Source organism: Apteryx mantelli, chromosome 14 (genome assembly GCF_036417845.1).
Source record: "Apteryx mantelli isolate bAptMan1 chromosome 14, bAptMan1.hap1, whole genome shotgun sequence".
Lineage (NCBI taxonomy): Eukaryota > Metazoa > Chordata > Aves > Apterygiformes > Apterygidae > Apteryx > Apteryx mantelli.
In genome coordinates, this window is record NC_089991.1 from 23493077 (window position 1) to 23511172 (window position 18096).

Consider the following 18096-nt stretch of genomic DNA (forward strand, 5'->3'; position numbering starts at 1 on the left):
GACAAATGCTACAACCCCCATTTTATTTGCCATAAAATGGTGTGCTGGAATGGGCGTCAGCCCACAGGCTGGCTCAGAAGCAGCTCAGATGTCCCTGCCTTAGAGGGCAGCACCCTTCGAAAGGTTTGCATCAGTAGCAGTTTCAAGACACCCGTTTTAATTTCCTGCCACAAGACTGCCAAGTCCCCAGCCTTACAGCTGTACACCGGCTATTCTTACTGCCACGCAAGCTGTCAAAGGCCAACTTTTCCAAAGTTGAATCTGTAAAGCCACATCCACAGTTAACTAATTAAATTCGTGTCTTCACTTTACAACATGCTAAGGACTCAAAAACCGGTCAGTGTTCTAGCCTCCAGCTTGGGATATACACGTTATGAAGATCTTGGCCAAAGTTTTTACCTACGGAAATGCACAGTTTATGGCAACGATCAGAAAAGGTAGAAGCCTGTTCCGTTTGTCATATAAGAGGTACTGCAGGGCATTTGTAATAAGTCAGAGTTAGTTTTACCAGGATTTCCTTATTTCAATCAATCTGACTAAAACACCAAATAGACTACTTCCCCCCCCCCTTCAAGTTCAAGAGAAATAAGGTGCTATCATTCTGCTGCATTGTTTCACTCAAACTCGGTTATTTTGTTTGTGAATTTTTTAAGCTCGTGAAAGAGCCACAGAAGGTTTTGAACTCTGAATTCCTCCCGGAGCGAGAATATTTTCAAACAGCTTCACTTGACACATTTGCTCACTGGGTGTACACCACCAACTGAGAGCTGGCCCTCTGTTCAAAAATACTGTATCACAGAACTTAGATGACACTTTCTGTTCTGTGAAGCTGAACTTGTCAGATTATATGACTGATACGAAGGCCCTGATACGGGGGCAAGGCAGCACTGAAGAGCTTCCTCCACAGACCGTTCTGCCAGAGTCCATCGCAGGAGGCTCCAAGCTCTGGGAGTTCGCACATTTAACTGGGCTGACTTTAAGGACCCATAGTCTGGAGGAGTAAGACAAGAAATAAAGTTATCTGGAAGAAGATTTGATTTATGGTGACAGAAATGAAATAATTGAGCTCACTTGTCTCCTCCTTCAGGAATGAAGCTTTTCTCTCTTAAATACAGACAAAAATTTTGCAGCACACACTAATAGGTGTCTTTTAATCCAGACTATCAAACACGACACAATGAATCAGAAAAAATTTTGAACACCACACTAATTCCAAAGCTTAATAACAATCCCCTCTTAACATGAAAGCTTTTTGCACTACTGTTAAATAACACCAGAAATTTCTGGCTCATAGTAGACGGATTCACCAAGTCTCAGTGGGTCACTTACTTAAAAGGGAATGGTGAATAACAGCAGGGCAACTATTTGTTCTATTCTTGATACCTCACAAGTTTCCTAATGCTGGTATAGAGGTAAAAACCCCAAACCAAACAATGAAAAGTAGATTATGAAGAACTGGGCTCCTCCAGGACAGCAATGTTCAGCCAAATCTGGGCTGCCAACAAGAGCAGCTCTTTAACACACTAAAGTATTTTTGAATCAGCTGTATCTACACACTCTGATCCCCCAATGCCTGCTGGTTCTGAAGTGTAATGTGAGGAACAAAAACAGAGTACAAGGGAATTGAAAGAGAAACCTCACTCTAAATATTCCCACTTGTTTCTATTTTATTCCCTACAGCCCTCTGCTAGCTCCACATCAGACTTTTTATTTCTCTAAGGCAGAACAAGTGATTTACGCTCTATGAGACTAGTTGCTTGTTTCCCTCTGAAAATATTTCTGACCCCTTCCCAATCTTAAGTTTCTAGATATGGTGCCCCATTTGTTAAATGTTTATGCAGCACTCCCTTACACCCTGGGCAAAATGGTCTTCAGGCTCTAGTTACACTGGCCAGCAATGCTATTAACTTCATCGTCTGTCTGCTCCTTTGTATCACACGTACACACCCACAAAGTGATGTTCGTAGAGGGTAAGTAATTCCATAACTCAATTTGTTTATACCAAAATGTACTGTTTATTTGACTTTAAAACATAATATTAGATACCGAAACATTCATCTCTTAAGGAATGAGGTTATGGAGATATGTGTTCAGCACAAGCCAGCCTGTATACTATGACAAGCAAGTTATTACAGGCGGAGTCACAGTGATGCCCATAGTTAAGATTTTCCACCAAGAGCCCCTATTTTAAATTGCTTGCAACTTTAACAATCTTTGACCTTTACAGCTGAAACTTTCAGCATTTGGCATCTGTCTCAAATACAAGCACTTTATCTGCTCTCCAGCTTCTATTTAGGTAAGATGGTTCAGGTATTTCTAGGAACGAGAAAAGAAACAGGTAGTTTGCCAACAGTTTTTATATATAATTTGCTACCATTTCTTTGGAAAGCTTTATAGCCTCCAGATTCTGAAGTAACAACCTGGGTCCATATGTTACCCTCATAGGGAGCTGTTCACAACCAGCCATATTAAAGATCTGTGGGAACTAGCACTACGCATTTTGCTCAGGAAAGCACTTCAGAAGTCAGACCAGAGCCTGGATGCTCCAGCTGCCCTGAGCACATCTGCCCCATGGAGCAGCCTAAGTTAGTCCCAGACTTGGGCCAAGCAGCAACAGCTAGCTATCACTCCACCTGACGGCAAAGCAAATATTAAAATCAGTAGGGAAGGAGTCACAGAGCAGGTCACAGGTTTCCTCCAGCCAGTTTGCAACATCCATCTTTCCACTTCAGTCCACTTGGATTGCTGCAGAAACCTGTGCAGGGTGCCCAGGAAATCTTAGCTTTTCCACTGCCTGATGTTAATATATATCCTCTGCCTAACTTCAGAGAGAAGCAGTTTTACAGGTGGGAAAGCTCCAGTATTATTTTTCCAGAATGACTATGAATGACATATCTAAACATCCATTCAGTCTGGCTCCCAGTTCACACAAGGGTCATTATAACTTCAGCTTTACAGACCACTGAGTTTGGGAAACTGCATGCAGAAGTGTAAATTAAAATATTGAAAAGAAAAACTAACACCTCTGTACAAAGCCTTAATATTCTTTTAACACATTTTTTATAGTCAAAAAAAAATGCTGTTAAGTGTTATAACACAGCACAGCCATTTAGATTTTACATATTGCTTCTTGAAACCAAGCATTTCTATTAGACTACTCCATGTGAAAAGTTTGGCTAAGCCCAGTCATGCCCTTATCTATTCAAAGATGCTTTTTAATTCTGAACTTGCACTGTTCCTCAAGCTTTGAGCGTACTCAGTAGGGGATTAATGCATTTTAAGTACTGTTCAAAGCCAATAGAAGAGAGGCTTCCAATGAGCTGATCCCCAAGCAATCTAGCTTGACTGGAACAGGAGCCGGCTGTTCATGACTACAAGCACCCAAAAAGCCCCCTTCACTCTCCTAGGGTCTTGCCTATACTTCTAAAAATGATTCCCTATGCACTTCATAACAGGCACTACTTATACACCCAGCAAATTCCAATTTTAGTCATCCTAGCTGAATTACCCAGTTCCAAGCAAGACAAACAAGCAATATATTAAAAAAAAAAAAAAAATTAAAACCATGACTAATTATAATTTGTGCTGCCACCCTTCATGTCTAAGGGCTTCATATTTTTCAGTCTGATTTTGAATTTCTCATTCAACAGATCATATCCCTTGACCAGAGCTTCTGAAGCAGCTCACTTGGAGCGGATTAGTTGAAGCCATTCCTACGTTTGCTTTTATTTTAGTGGCCAGTTGTCTCATTGTGACATTCTCAATATAGCTAAACATAGCTATTTTTCCCTCCCAAAGTAGCACATACCTTAAAGCAAAACAAATCCTACAGCCTATATTGGGAGGATTATATACAAATACATTTCAGAAGCAGCAGTTTATAACTCACATGTCATTTTACTACTGCACTCAGAGTTAGATATGTATCAGGTTTAAGGACACATTTGAGAAGGAGGCATCTCTATTGAAGCATGCTGGCAGTAACCCCAGTGGGGAGCAATACCTGTGCAAACTAAGTCTGACAGCCCTGGAGCACAAACAGAGACCAGGATTAACAGTGCTGGAAGCGTTCCAAATTGAGTCTTAAGTAGGCCACAACAAAGGTAACTTTTACTCAGATGAAGATGTGTAAGCCATAAACCTATTTACCATAAGGAGCTAAAGGAAAAGAACAAAAATTGCCATATTATTCACTGCCTCAAAACTCCCTAAGGTCTGACCCAACACATAGCCCTTGCCCAGCTGAGGGTGAATGGTTTTTGTTCTGCATCTCAGGCCATGTTTACATTGAGCCTTCACTCTTTTTTGGGGGGATCTGTCAATAGCTACAGCATATTACATTACCCCAAACCAAGATAGTAACACATCTTGCAAACAGCAGTTTCTGCATTGCCAGACACTTAACTAGACGGCAGATTTATACCATTGTTCATACTTGGTTCTTTAAAAAAAGAAAGCTGGAATATACCTTTTAAGTTTGTATTAAATATAGTACAACCAAAAATAATGAAATAGTACTGTGGTCAGCTTTTAAAGGGCATCATCCATTCTTTTCAATCAAGATAAATGGAATTAAAAGAAAAAAAAGCAGCAAATGCCTCCTCTTTAATAAACAGAAATAAACAACATTTGGGATTCAAACCATGTGAGGAAAGCAGTGTAAACATGACTGACTACAAGTTACAAATATAAAAGCGACATGAATAGGTTTTCCTCACCCTACTTCTCGTGACTGTCTCTTTTATTTTCATTTACGTAATTTTTAATATGTCACGATGATGACCTGTTTAAGCAAAGGAAAGTCAAACGACTACAGCATGTCTACTAGGGTATGCACTTCTGATGGATTTTTGCAGCTTATTTTGCACTGAATTTGAAAGTTGCAAGCTGAAGAAAACAGAAATAATTCTTCTGATAACAGGAAGTCAAGATTCATTTCTAAAGTCTCCACTATTTTCAAGAATTAGCCACAAATTCCTAAAAAACAAACAAACAAACAAACAAAAAAACCCACCCACCCCTCAAATGAATAGGCACTCAGGAGAAAACTGGCAAGCAGAAGTTAGCCTGAACACTTGGTCAATCCTAAAGGCACTTCTGTTAAAGAAAAAAAAACAACAAAAAAACGCAACTCTTCTGTGATCAGAAAGTGACGACACAGAAATACTGCTGTACTCTGACTGGCAAACTTACGTTTGACATTCTTAGCAGAATGTCCTTCACTAAGAACCTAAACAGGATTGAACAAAGGAGGATATATCTCTTTTGAAATCAAACATAACATTAATGCAGAGATATGTCTAAATGCTAGAGTTAAATCAGCTAGCACTAGGAAACAACAGTGCGATTGTTTTAATCACCAAGAACAAACTTTCCAGAATTAGCATTTGCTGACCAAAGAATACTAGACATTGTCTTGGCAAATCATTTCTTCCCAGAAAGCCTAATTTTTGTACTGGTGACACATTCTGTGAATTCAGCAAATAGTTTGGGAGGGAAGGGGGGCGAGGGGAGGCAGTAGTTGCAGCATTCCTGAATTAAGCACTTGGGTTCTCAAATCTCTGTATTAAACTTGTGTAAAACAGCATTCTCATCATCATGAAGTGTTGGCTTCCTCACACATTACTTCAGTGTTTTGATGTAGGAGACATGACTTAAATCCTCCTCCTTTTGATTTTGAACAAGAGCACGCAGCTAGCTCTTGAAAAGAAGTTTGAGTTTGAACCACTGTCAGAGGATGCCCTGACCTGGTTCTCTCACACGTGTCAAGGCTGTTCCATGTAACAAATTTTATATATTATGCTTACATATGCATATCAGACTGGGAACTGGTCCTGCATATCTCCCCATGACAGCAGTGAGCCCTGAGCGTTGGCCTACCTTGTCACACTCTGTCCTGACAGTTAGATACCTATTGATACCATTGGCAATGGCTTCCCTGAGCAAGACAAGGATTCTCCCAGAATCCCTTTGGTCCAGTGATTTGGGCATTCTTCTCTGCCACAGGACAACTCAATTTAAGTCCCCATGCCGAACCAGAAAAACACTCCCATAGTCTGAAAAAAAATGCTCCAACACTGAGTGTTTCCCAGGGACTCTAATGCCCAATTTCAATGCTTCCTTTGGGAAGTAGGAGAAGACTCAAAAGACAATACTTTAAATCCACTAAAAGTTAAAATAGCTAGAATTTCTTGAAGTTTCAGAATAGCAAAGTAACATTTTAAGAGCTTTGAAGACTTCAGAAATAAGACACTTTTTTTGTCAAGTCATTTGGCACTTCAAGCCACAGAAGCAGGGACATTTCAAGCTCCTCAAAGCATATAATACTTGCAAAGCATATATCGAAAGAGAACTGTGCACCATTGCAACAACTGCCCATGACAGTCTGTTTGAAATTCAAATTGTTGACCTGCAAAGTGCAAGACATCTTTTAGGCTCTGGCATTTACACTGCCTCTGGACCACAGCAGATCATCTCTTTTAGCCACTATGGCAGTTTACAAGAGAAATTCATCTCATGTTCTGATCCTTTTCTTCTCCTTGGTTTCAATTTTAACTCTTTTACATTTATTCAGGTATCTCCTTCTTCTGTATTGCCTAGGTAATAGGCAGTGAAAAAGGCAGTTATACACAGAAGATCAATGGAACAGATTTGTTTGAATCTTATCCTCCTAGATCCAACAGAAATATGTTCCTAAAGAGTTAAATGTCTCTAGGCAAGATAGACAAGCATCACAAAAATTGTATCAGTTGATTCATCAACTTCTATTACAATGTGCAAGAAGTGGGTAGGGGGGGTTAAACTGACAGGCTTATTTTAAGTAGGGCTGAGTAAAGCACCTACTTTTTTAATTAGCTCCTATTTTCATTGTAAGACACTTCTTTCTGTTGCTTATACATTTGATTAAAATTGACTGGATGTGCCCATTTGACGCCAGCTCTCTGTCTAAAGCTGATTTTTTAAGAAATGCAGGTATCTCCAAGAACTAGGCACATATTCAGTTTGCATGCAGGCCACGGCAATCTCTTCTTTGAAATTTCAATACTTCATGGAGGAACTATTTAGACCAGCAGGGCAGGAAGCTATTACTGGACCAAGATATCCGAGAGATTACAATCAAGCAGCCCAGGACAGCAGGAATAAGATCTAAGTGTGTGGGGGGGTGGGGGTGGGGGGGGAGTGAAATAGTGGGAAACCAGAATATATGAAGTTGGAAAAGGACAAGCTCCCTTTCTGATCCTGAAACAGAACTCAGGAGCCAAGACTCCCAACACCTCACTATTTTCAGTAGCTAACTGCAAAACCCACTGACAAATTCTGAATCTGCTCTCTCATAGTACTGACTGGCCAAGAAAAGGATGGCAACTGCTACCACATACTTCATTACTCACATTAAAGACACCTGTACAGTCATCTTCTGGATTACCTATGTGCATATCAGTTTGATTTTTGCTTTCTGCAACACCTTCCAAAAGAGACCCTACAACCTTTTATACACACACTCACAAATACACTCTAAAGAACACTCTTCAGGCTGGGGAAAAAAAAACAAAACCAAAAAACAAAACCAAAAAAACAAGCAGTTCAAAATTAGAAAAAAAGCTAAAATAAAATCCAACTGTGTAACATAAATCCTGCTCACTTATGCATATGTATTATGACATGCAGCCTTCAATTCCACACATACTGTCTGCCAGGGCCTCTGCCTTATTCAATATACAGCATAAACAGCAGCTGAGTAGCAAGCAGCAGGTCACATATTTTGTTCTTTCTTCACTGTTGAGTGTCTGATTCTACTGACACACCAGACAGTGTTGAAAATAAAAACTTCACTTTTTCAACAGGAAGATAGGGGAGCTTCAAATTTATTATTTACATATTGATCAGAGGCTGATTCCAATATGCTTGTCCCTGGGATTTATTTAAATGTTGCAGCACCTGTCAGCTTGTCGGCAGCGGGGGCTGAGTACTAAACTCTGCATAAAGCCTTGCCCAAGGAGAGGGGTACTGGAGAGCTACTCAGGTTTCATAAACAAACCTATAGTTAGTAGCTGAACCATAAAGATTAAGCCTTGCACGCCCTTCAGCTCTTTGTGAGCTTCTGAAACGTGAGCAGGAAGCATGGTACAGCTACCATATTCTGCAATGATCTGTGCTAGTAGAATCAAAGAGCCACTCTCTCCCCCCTCAAAAAAAAAAAAAAAAAACCACCCATCTTGCAACTATTGCAGCTTTATATAAAAAAAGTGTTATGGAAACAGTGATTTGCAGTAGTGATTGTAGTCTTCAGGGGTGGAGGAAAGTGAGCTTATGATGATGTATTATGTCTCATTTTCAAACAAAACCAAGAACTACACTAAAATTAGGAACATGTTTAAATCTGCTCTTAAAATAACTTGTCAAAATCAGATTATTACAACTGTCCCCATAAAATATTATACCTGCACCAAGCCTTGAAAATCAAGTTGTGCTACACTATTTGCTTAATTTTTACTTTCTTAGGCTCATTTTCTTAAGTACTTTCCCATTTGTTGTAGAATTAAACTGATGATAAAGCAATATTGACCCAAAACTCAGTATCCATTTTGGCATCCTATGGCAAAAAAAACCCACAGTGCTCTTCTCATTCTGTCTAGCATAAGTGTCTCATGTTTTTCTTCCATAACCTGAACAAGACCATTATTTACAGGTTAGAGGAATGTAAAAGGAAAGGTCTCAAATATTCAGACAGAATTCTGAAGCTTAAACTTTCAGCATACCTCCCAAAGCAATATGATGATATCAGTTCACAGCTTAAGCAGCAGAAGTCCAGCATAGTGGTAGTTGTCTCAGGCTACGTAACAGACCTTTCAAAAGAGCATGAAGTAACAGAACTGAAATGTATTTGGCAAGATGCCACCACTCAGATGATATCCCAGTCTCTTGGATATGTACAGTATACAGCAATTCATCGTCTCATACTATGTGACACATTTCTTACGTTAAACCAAAAATAGCTGTAGTAAAAGTAAATTGAGCACCACATGTGGAGGCAAGCTGTCCTGTTCACTTTTTTGTGTTACACACACTACAACGCAAAAGGAACAAGCACAGGGATGACAAATGGACTCTCACATACCCCAGTGGTGCAGAGAAAGCCCCTCAGAAAGGAAACGGGCTCAGCGTTCAGAGAGCAGAAACCACAGAACTGCTTTCCAAGTAGTGCAGAAGTGAGTACCAAACCATGCAGAATTCCTTCCGGGGTGCAGCACATCACCACAGCTCCTCAATTCTTCCACTGCCATGGAAGATCAGAGTGTCTTATTCTACAAAATAATTCACTTCAAGTGTACTTATTACCCCCATGCATACACCCCAAGCCACCACAGCTGGAGCAAAGACAGACACTCTGTCAAGAACCAGATTCTATGTAGCAGCTTAAATGGGTTAAAAAAGCAAAATAAAGTTGAGCGCAGGACTAGAAGCATAAAGCCTACTTCTAAGAATTCAGCTATTCGAGCAAGTTGTCAGAAGAGCACAGGTAATCAGAGCTAACACTGATGCAGACGTTCATCTTTTCTGGATAACTGAAACCTGCTAGAACCCCAGCATTATTTACAGAAAACACCTACATCTCTTTTGGTCATGTTGGCCAATGCTAAACCGTGCAAAGAAAATCACAAGTGTTGAAATCACGAATACCCCTTCAGTGGCTAAACTCCCATATCTGTGCAAGCCAATGACATCAATGAATTTAAAACTTGCAATTTCACTCCACAGAACATGGATTTTGCAGCCAGAAGAACTCTGACAACCCCTTCCTTTGGTCTCCTATGGACGACAAGACAGCAGACCACCCTTGAATTCGCTCCTGCTCAAGTGCATCTTTAGCCTGCTTCACCAAATGCCTGAATTTCAGCAATAGATTCTCCACTAGTGGTCAGAAGTGGTTACAGGAAGAGTCTTGTGTCCCTGATGTGAGATCTTCACACTGAAGAGTGACCCAGAGCTTACCAGAACACAACGCCAATTTGCAAGACAGCCTTCAGCCCCATGGCTAGAATAGGCAGAACTCAGAAATACCAGGATATCGAGGTAAAGGGGGGGGGGGGGGGAACCACCCTCAGTGAATGAATAGTATTTAGAGCAAGAGCACCCTCTTAATCTGCAAGGCATCCCATCCCTCTTAATCTGCATCGTGACTGGCACAACAAAACCTATGAAGAGTCCAGCCTTTAAATACTGCCATAAGACAAATATTCTTCAGACAGCACCCTTACCAGCCCTGAGGAATAGAGAGCTGCCCAGCAGGGCCTACACCACCCTGTCTGGTCATGGAAAGGCAGGCAAAGTAAGACTCCCCAAAAGATTGTCACCCCAGCAGCTACTGCACACAGAGAAAGTATAAGTGGTTTAGGAAGCAAAGGAGGAAGGTGTCTCATAAGTGGAAGAGAAACAGAAAGCAGCATGATGCACTTCAACTAGTAGAGGAACTGATACCACTTGCCACTCACATGTTATTTGCAAGCAATACTACTTTAATTTATCGTAAAGACTGATAGACTCCTTTAAATTATCTTGTGGGATTTCTCCATATAGGAGAAGTATTTAGCTTTAAGATTGAAAAAAAAGATTAAAAAAAATATTGTTGAACTTCCAAAATTGTCTTCTGCTCTGTGACTCCCCACCCCCACCAAAAAAACAACAAAAAAACCACCACCAAACAAAACCCATATGAGCTGTCTTGCAACACTGCTCTGAACACCATCTCTACATCTACAGCCTGCTTCCAGGCCCTATCGCAGTCACTCCACCTCTTGGAAGGGGACAAAAATCTGTTTCCTTTGGAGGTACCAGTTGCTAACATCCCCACACAAACCTAACATCTAATTTGACTGCATGAAAAAGTTTATACACTGCGAGCCACGCAACAGAAATCGGAAGGACACGCTGCGTCATGCTGAACACCTCTGTAAGTCTGCATACAACTTCATTTTTCCATTGGTCTCATCTCAAAACTCACAGCAAAATACAGTCCACACACCATGCCTCACTTCCCAGTCCCAGTCTCTGAGACTAAATCTAGAGATTGTGTGGTCAGATGGAAGGCAGACCAGGGCATTTTTGGTGAATTAACTGTCCACTGAATCAGCAAGCTGACCAAACTCACTGCATGGTTGTGCGATCACTCACTTCAACACAGAGAAGGTGGGGGAAACACAGGTGGGGAAGAGGTGGACACAATCATCCCTTTTGGCAGCAGTTACATCAGATTCAGTGTTTCACAAAACCACATCCTTAGCTAAGCACAGTCATCACTGTTACCCAACTCACAACACAACAGAAAAATCATAGTACTCCCAAGTCTTGCAGAAAGTTAGCATGACGTTTACATAGTAAGCATGCATTATCAGCTTTTGAAACCAGTTTGTGTGGTGTTCTATAAGAAGCTGGTGAAGTCAAACAGAAGTGCATTGTAAGAGTTAATCAAAGCACGTTAATTCTAGTCTAAGGTGTTTTGACAACCATCCAACACTTCAAAGTACTTCTTTCTTTACAGGTTTACTGGGACTGCAAACAAGCTTCACACTCTCTTCCAAGTCTTTAAAGAATCTGGGCAACACTGAGCACTGACATTCACTGACATGACATTGCAAAGAGCATTTCTGCAGAACATTTGCGCAAGCAAAACCCTGAGCATATGCACTGCATAAGGGCAGGGGTGTTTTTCAAGGTGTTAGATATAAATTATATCAGGAATGGTGTATTATTCCATCATGAATGGCTGGACAGGTTTGTGACAGTCTTCCTGCAAATACAGAGTTTGTCACTAGAACCCTGTTCCACTAATCTAGCTTACAAAATTCCCAGACAACCCAAATAAGACCATTAAGGCCGGGAGTAAAGTCAACAAGCAAAAGCACAGAAAGGCAATAAAAGTTGTAACACTCCTTCTCAAAGACTGCTGGCACCTGATCCCAAGATATAAAGCCCAGTATGCCTCACTGCATTCCCAGCAAGATCACTGGAACAGCAAATGAAAACAGAATGATAAATTGAAAAGAATGAACATTCTGAGAAAAAGCCAGCATATTCTTCATAAAGTAGATATGCAGTAGTGAAGAATCTCTTGCTTAAGGCAGCAGCTTGCAGACCTCTTAGGTACTGAGACAAGTGAGATCGCCCCATCGCAAGGCTGCCATTATACCTGCTAGCTCATTTGACTACCAGCACAAGGTAGAAACAAGGCATTTGCAAGCTGTTTTCTCAGCAGTCTGGAAGAGTACAGTGCTGAGACCTTCCCCTACTTGTCCTGAAGGCCAGGCAGACACTCACATTCTCCCTACGCCCTCATACATGCGGGTCTCATCCACCAGCGTCATGATCTCCGTGTCAGTGAGGTGCGCGTGCTTCTTTGTCCTGCTCAGCTGCTCGATCTGGATGTCGGCGAGCTTCACCTTCTGCTGCGTATCTATTACTTTGGCCTGGAGCTCCGTGAAGGCCTGAAGGGGGAGAGCAACGGTGGCGAGGAGCTGAGGCCGCTCGGCCGCGGCCGGGACCGCCAAGCCGGGGCGGAGGCCGGCCGCCCCCGCGCCGCTGAGGCCAGGCCGCCAGGGGGCCACGGCGGGGCCCAGGCCACCCAAAAGCGGGGGACCACGCGGGACCCTGCCCGGGAACACCCAACCGAGGGCGGGGCGGGGGGGCGACACTCTGCGGCCACGGAGGCGGCCAGACCCCCGCAGCGGGGGGAGAGGGGCAGGAGCTGGCGGCAGAACACGGCCCTCCAGCCGCGGGTGGGGGGCCCCGGTACCTTCTTCAGCTCCAGGTCCACGGGCGCCGCCATCTTGCCTGGCCACGGCGCCTGCGCAGTGGGGGAGCGCGGGAGCCGGGCCATGGTGCGCATGCGCGGGGGGAGGGCTGGGAGAGGGGATCCTGGGGAGAGGAGGTGCCCGGGCGGAGGGGGGATGGGGGGGGGAGGGGCTGCGGCGAGGGGCGAATCCTGGTGGCAGGCGGGGACCCTGGGGTGGTGGGGGCTCTGGGGGGCACCCTGGGGTGTCCTTAGGGAGGGGGCCCCGGCGGCCCCTCGGCCCAGCGATCTCCCCGCAGCAGCCATGCTCTCAGCCAAGGCCCTGAGGGCAGACCGAGGCCTAGGGGGCCTGCACAGCCCGGGCTCCATGGCTGTGGGGACCCACGGGCACCCAGGGGGCCCTGCCCCTCTGCCACCCCGGGGCCCGCGGGCCTGGCCGGCCCAGGTGCTGCATCCTGCCTGCTGCCTGTGGCGGGGATGGCACAGGCAGCGCTGGGCAGCAGAGGATGGCTGGGTGCAGTGGGTCCAGTGGCACCTGCTGCCATGGCACCTATATACACCTGGGGGCTGCTAACATGGACTTGGCTCGCTGGGCAGTGGGGATGCCTCAAAAGGCCACAGGGATGCCTTGCCAGGCAACAGGGACTCCTTGACACCTCTCTGGGACATGCCAACGCCTCTCCAGGCAGCAGGGATGTCTCACCAGGCCACAGCAGTGCCTTGTCAGGCAGCATGGACACCTCAGTGACTCCCCAGGCTAGGCAGATGCCATGCATCAGGAATGCCTCATCAGGTCACAGGGATGCCTCACCAGGCAGCATGGACAGCTCACCGGGCAGCACGGATGCCTCAGTGAGTGGTGAGACACCTTGCCAGGCCATGCAGTTGCCTCATCTGGCCACCTGGACTCCTCAGCAAGGCATATGGTAGCCTCATGATGCAGTGGGGATGCCTTGTGAGCTCCACAGATGCCTTGCCGGACAACAGAAATGCCTTGCTGAGCCATGAGGACATCTCTCCAGGCAACAAGGACACCTTGCTAGGCAACAGAATGCCTCATTGTGCCATGGAGATGCCTTGCTGTACAGATGCCTCATTGCCACACAGATGTTTTGCTGGGCTACGTGGACACCTTACTGGGCAGCAGGGACTCCTTGCTGGGTGGTGTTCAGATGAGGTCACCTCAAAGAGCTGATCCCATGCAGATGTTCCTGGGTGTGCCAATTCAGCAGGAAGCTGAGTACCATGTTGGAGGAGCGAGATGCAGCCTTTGTGAAGTGGAAAATTCCTTGGAAGAGCAGATGGAGCTGCTCTTCCTATGAAGGGTCGCAGCCTCTCCTGGGGACCAGGTGTGTGATTACAGTCTCCTGGGAGGCTTTGAAGTTGTCTCAAGAGGCTGCCAAGCCCGTGCAGGTACCCCTCATGGGACAGCATGCTGGCTCTGTCATTGCACTGAGGTTCCTATCTGCTGGACTCAGGACTCATGAAGCCTGTCCGTGTGTTTGACTGTTTGTACTGTGCTATGCAACCAGGCTAGAAGTATCACGGGGCTGGCAAGGAATTGAGTCATGACCAGAACAGGAAAATGGTAATCAAGATATCCTGGGGGGCAGGTGTTCACACGGGGAGGGCGTGTCTTATCTATAAAGGGTCTGCCAACATTGGAGGAAAGTTTCATGCATCAATGAGTTCCACTGGTTAGTGAGGATCTTTATTTGCCTTTCTCCAATAAACTTCTTTACTGTTTAACCTCACTGGAAGGAGCTCTTTCCCAGCTGCAGACTGCCAATAAATGTCCTGTTTCCAAAGCAAGGTCTTGTTCCAATTCCCAAATGTGCAGCTTGGCCAAGAGGCCTTGAATGTGTGAGTCACCAGGAATACAGGCAGAGAAGGCCCTCTGGGTCAGGGGCAAAGCTCTTTGGCATAGTTGGATGGACATTTGTCCCACACTGCCCCGCTATGCCATGCAATACACAGCTAGATTGTGTGGTTCTCACGCCAGCCTCATCCGCCATTCAGTGAAAGTCTACTAACAGCCCAGACTGGCTCTGCGTGGATGCAGATGAGGTCTGGTGGCACTTAGGAGCCTAAGAGCAGCCATATGTGACCTCCTGCAAATTGGCTTTGGCACTGGGTAGCTCCTTAGTCCTGCTGGGCTGCACCAGTGGCTTAAACCCCGTCTGCAGGTACTGCCAGATGCAGGGGCAGATGCAGACCCTGACACAACTAGGACAACTGTGCCAGTGCACAGTCACTGTCACATGAGGGAGTGATGTGCAGCTGGGGGTCTCATGCGTCGCAGGGTAGGTACTGGAGCTGGTGGCTGAGCCTTCTGCTAAGCTGGCAGTTGAGAGGCGGTGCCAAGGATGTGAACTACTTGGTTAAATGATTAGCTACAACATTGCTTTTGGGTGCATAATAGTTGTGTGAGGCCATCTCTACAGAAACACTGAGAGTGAGAAGGTGATCTGTTACTGACAGGCCCTAGCCTGGCTGCTAGCGGCTCTGCTCCTGCCAAGCTTGCAAGAGGTTCTGCTAAGGGAAGGCTTTGTACCAGACACAGTAGAGAACATGGGCTGCCTGTCTCATTACTCACTGAACAGGAAGGGCCCCCAGCCAGATCCTGGGAGAGGATCCCAAAGCCAGGGGAACACAAGGGACAGATCAAAAAGCAGTAACAGTAGCTAAAACCAGAGCCAGACTGTTGCTTTATTAATAATACCTGGCAGTCGGACACAGCCCTGTCGTCCAGACAGGCACTGAGATGCTGCAGGAGGGAAAGAAGTTGGGTCACTTCACCCTCTGCAGAAATGCAGCTGCTTCAGCAGTGAAAGTAGAAGGCATGTAAGGGCACATGGCAGCAGTCTGGGGCTGGGAGTGCCGGACTATCTTGAATCCAATTAAAAGCTGAGGGGGAGGTTGAGAAGCACTGCGTGCTTGCCTGGTGGAGTTACTGAGTTAATGCTGCTGGTGCGGTGAGAGGCCCAGGGGAAATCCATTTCTTGCATGTGGTCAGGATGGCAGCGCAGTGTCTCATGCAGAGAAAGCTGTTTCAGCTGCCTGGTGACCCCCCAGCGCTGTGCTGCCTTACTGATGCGGCCTGACTCACCCACGCAAGCGCCCACTAATGAATCACCATTGCTCCCTCCAGCCCCAGAGTTTTTCTTGGAGTTTGCCCAGCTGGGCTGGGAGAAGGGGTGAGATCATGATGAGGCTATCAGAAGTCTTTTGGGGGAAGGCAGCAAAAATTAAAATACCCAGTGTACCATTCTGTAATCAGAGGCAGGCAGGAGGGAACCTCTTTGGACACCCTTATTTAAAAGCAGAGTGCAAGATCCAACCTCTAGGGACAAGCAGTTCTTATTGCAACCTGCTGCACCTGCCCCCAAATGAGGACAAATCCAGGCCTCCTGCCATTTCCCTTTTCCATGCACTGAGGAGTCACATGTGCTATAACTGGTTCAACCCCAAGCCTTGGATGTAGTGGAGATATTTCTCTTCGATCCCCCTCCCTAAGACCTCCAACTATTGAGACACTGATGGCTGTTGTAACCCAGTTCCTCCTGTTGCTCTGCCCCATGGATCCCAGTATATCCAACACATAACACTTCCTGCAGAGAAAAGGAAAACCTTGCACTGAATAGCAGGAAGAGTTGTAGCAGCCAATTCTATACGACAGTGGCCTGGCCTCCTCAGGGGAGCGTGGACGTCCCGCTGCCTGAGTCATTAGCAATTTATAGCACAAAAGGCTGGAGGATGCACAGGAGTAAACAATGGTGCCTCAACCCAGGGGATCTGTGGCATAGTGACCAGAGTGAGCTCTTCCCTCCTGTCTCAGCACGGACAAGTGCTCTGTGATATGCTGGTGCTCACTCCCAGCCACCATGCAGACAGACTTCTGCCCGGCTTCCTGACTTTACATGTATGACTGGTGATTTGCAAGCCTGAGAGCAGACCTGGAGCCCTTCAGCATTGCTCCAAAAGCTGGTCTGCCTTTTTCTATGCCTTTCTGAGCTCTTTCGAGGGGTTGCAACTACCTGCCCATGGGGTCCCCAGCACTGCCACTCACCGAGCTCAGAGCTGGAACGGGCAGGTCCAGCTACTGCACATGCCTCTTGCCCAAGCAGCCTCCTCCTGCACCTCTCAGCTCCTCGATGCTGGGGAATAAACCAGAAGGGCCAGGGTGCAACCACTGGCATGGAGATATGTCAGGAGAGACAACATCATGGGAGGGAAGTCTGACCAGGCCAAGGCTAGAAAAATCTCCAAGTGGACCCAGGTGAAGGAGCAATCTGTGCCAGCAGCTGGGCCGTGCTGGAGTGAGGCACAGTCCTGCGCACACCCACCAGGTTAGATAAGAGCAACAACTCACAGGAAGGGGCATATATTGGCTTCCCACCTCCAGACCCAGACTAACAAGCCTGGACCAAATCTGAGCATCCCTATGGTTCCAAGAAAGAGTGAATCTGGTAAGCCCTGAGACAATCCATTGCCCTTGGATCCGAGCCCAGCTTCACTGGAAAGCAGGCAATGCCATAAGGGCTGGTGCACGATGGGGCAAGACCTTGTGCTGTGCTCATTCCAAAGGTGCTTGGGGGTATTTGTGTCTCCCTTTCTGCTGCAGCAACAAACACATAGGAGATACCATGTTGCAGCATGGCTCATCACGCTTGCTGGCAAAGTCCATCTCTGGCTCAGGGCTCAGTGGTTGGGCGAGGAGCAGAGCAAGGCCAAAAACATCTGTCAGGAGGAAAATCAGCTGAATAGAGTTGCTTGCAGGGTTGTTGCTGTCCATTTCCAAAGAGAGGCAGCGGGAATGGTTCAATGAATTTTGAAGGTTTCCTTTGGCTGCCTCACCTCAGGCCCTGCGGGGTGGCACATCCTGAGCTGTACCCCTGCAGCACCACAGCCTCTTCCCTGGTCCTGGTCATGATGTCCCTCTGCATCCAAACCCTGTTGTGCCATGATGGCTGAAAGCTCCCAAGAGCAGCCACAGAAGTGGGTGAGAGCAGGTGTTGGGACAGGGGGAGAACTAGTTATTAAATTAAAGCTAAAGTTGGTATTTTGGAAGTTTCTCAGCTTTAAGCCTCAGTCTGGGGAAGCACCTGTCCTTTGGGGAGAAGGTGTGCTGCAGGCTGCAGGGTTCCCCTCTGAGAGCATGAGACCTCTGCCAGCAGTGAAGCGAAGCCAGCCTCAGAGACAGCACTGGAGATTCAGGGACACCCTGGGGCAGAGCGAGGTTGGTGGTGCTTGGTGTCTGGGTGCAAAGTTTGTTACCTGCAGCCAACCCACACATGGGTGTCAAGGGG

The 18096-nt window shown here is 46.0% G+C and overlaps 1 protein-coding gene across 1 annotated transcript in view; it reads right to left on the reverse strand.

Annotated features, from left to right (window-relative positions):
• Positions 1–12882, reverse strand: part of PFDN1 (prefoldin subunit 1) — a 34981-nt gene extending 22099 nt beyond the window's left edge. The window contains exons 1-2 of the mRNA XM_067304952.1: positions 12791–12882; positions 12316–12482 (exon numbers count right to left, since the gene is read on the reverse strand). Coding sequence (XP_067161053.1) covers positions 12316–12482; positions 12791–12874 — 251 coding nt within the window. The 5' untranslated portion in view covers positions 12875–12882. The remainder of the gene's footprint in view (positions 1–12315; positions 12483–12790) is intronic.
• Positions 12883–18096: the final 5214 nt, after the last annotated feature.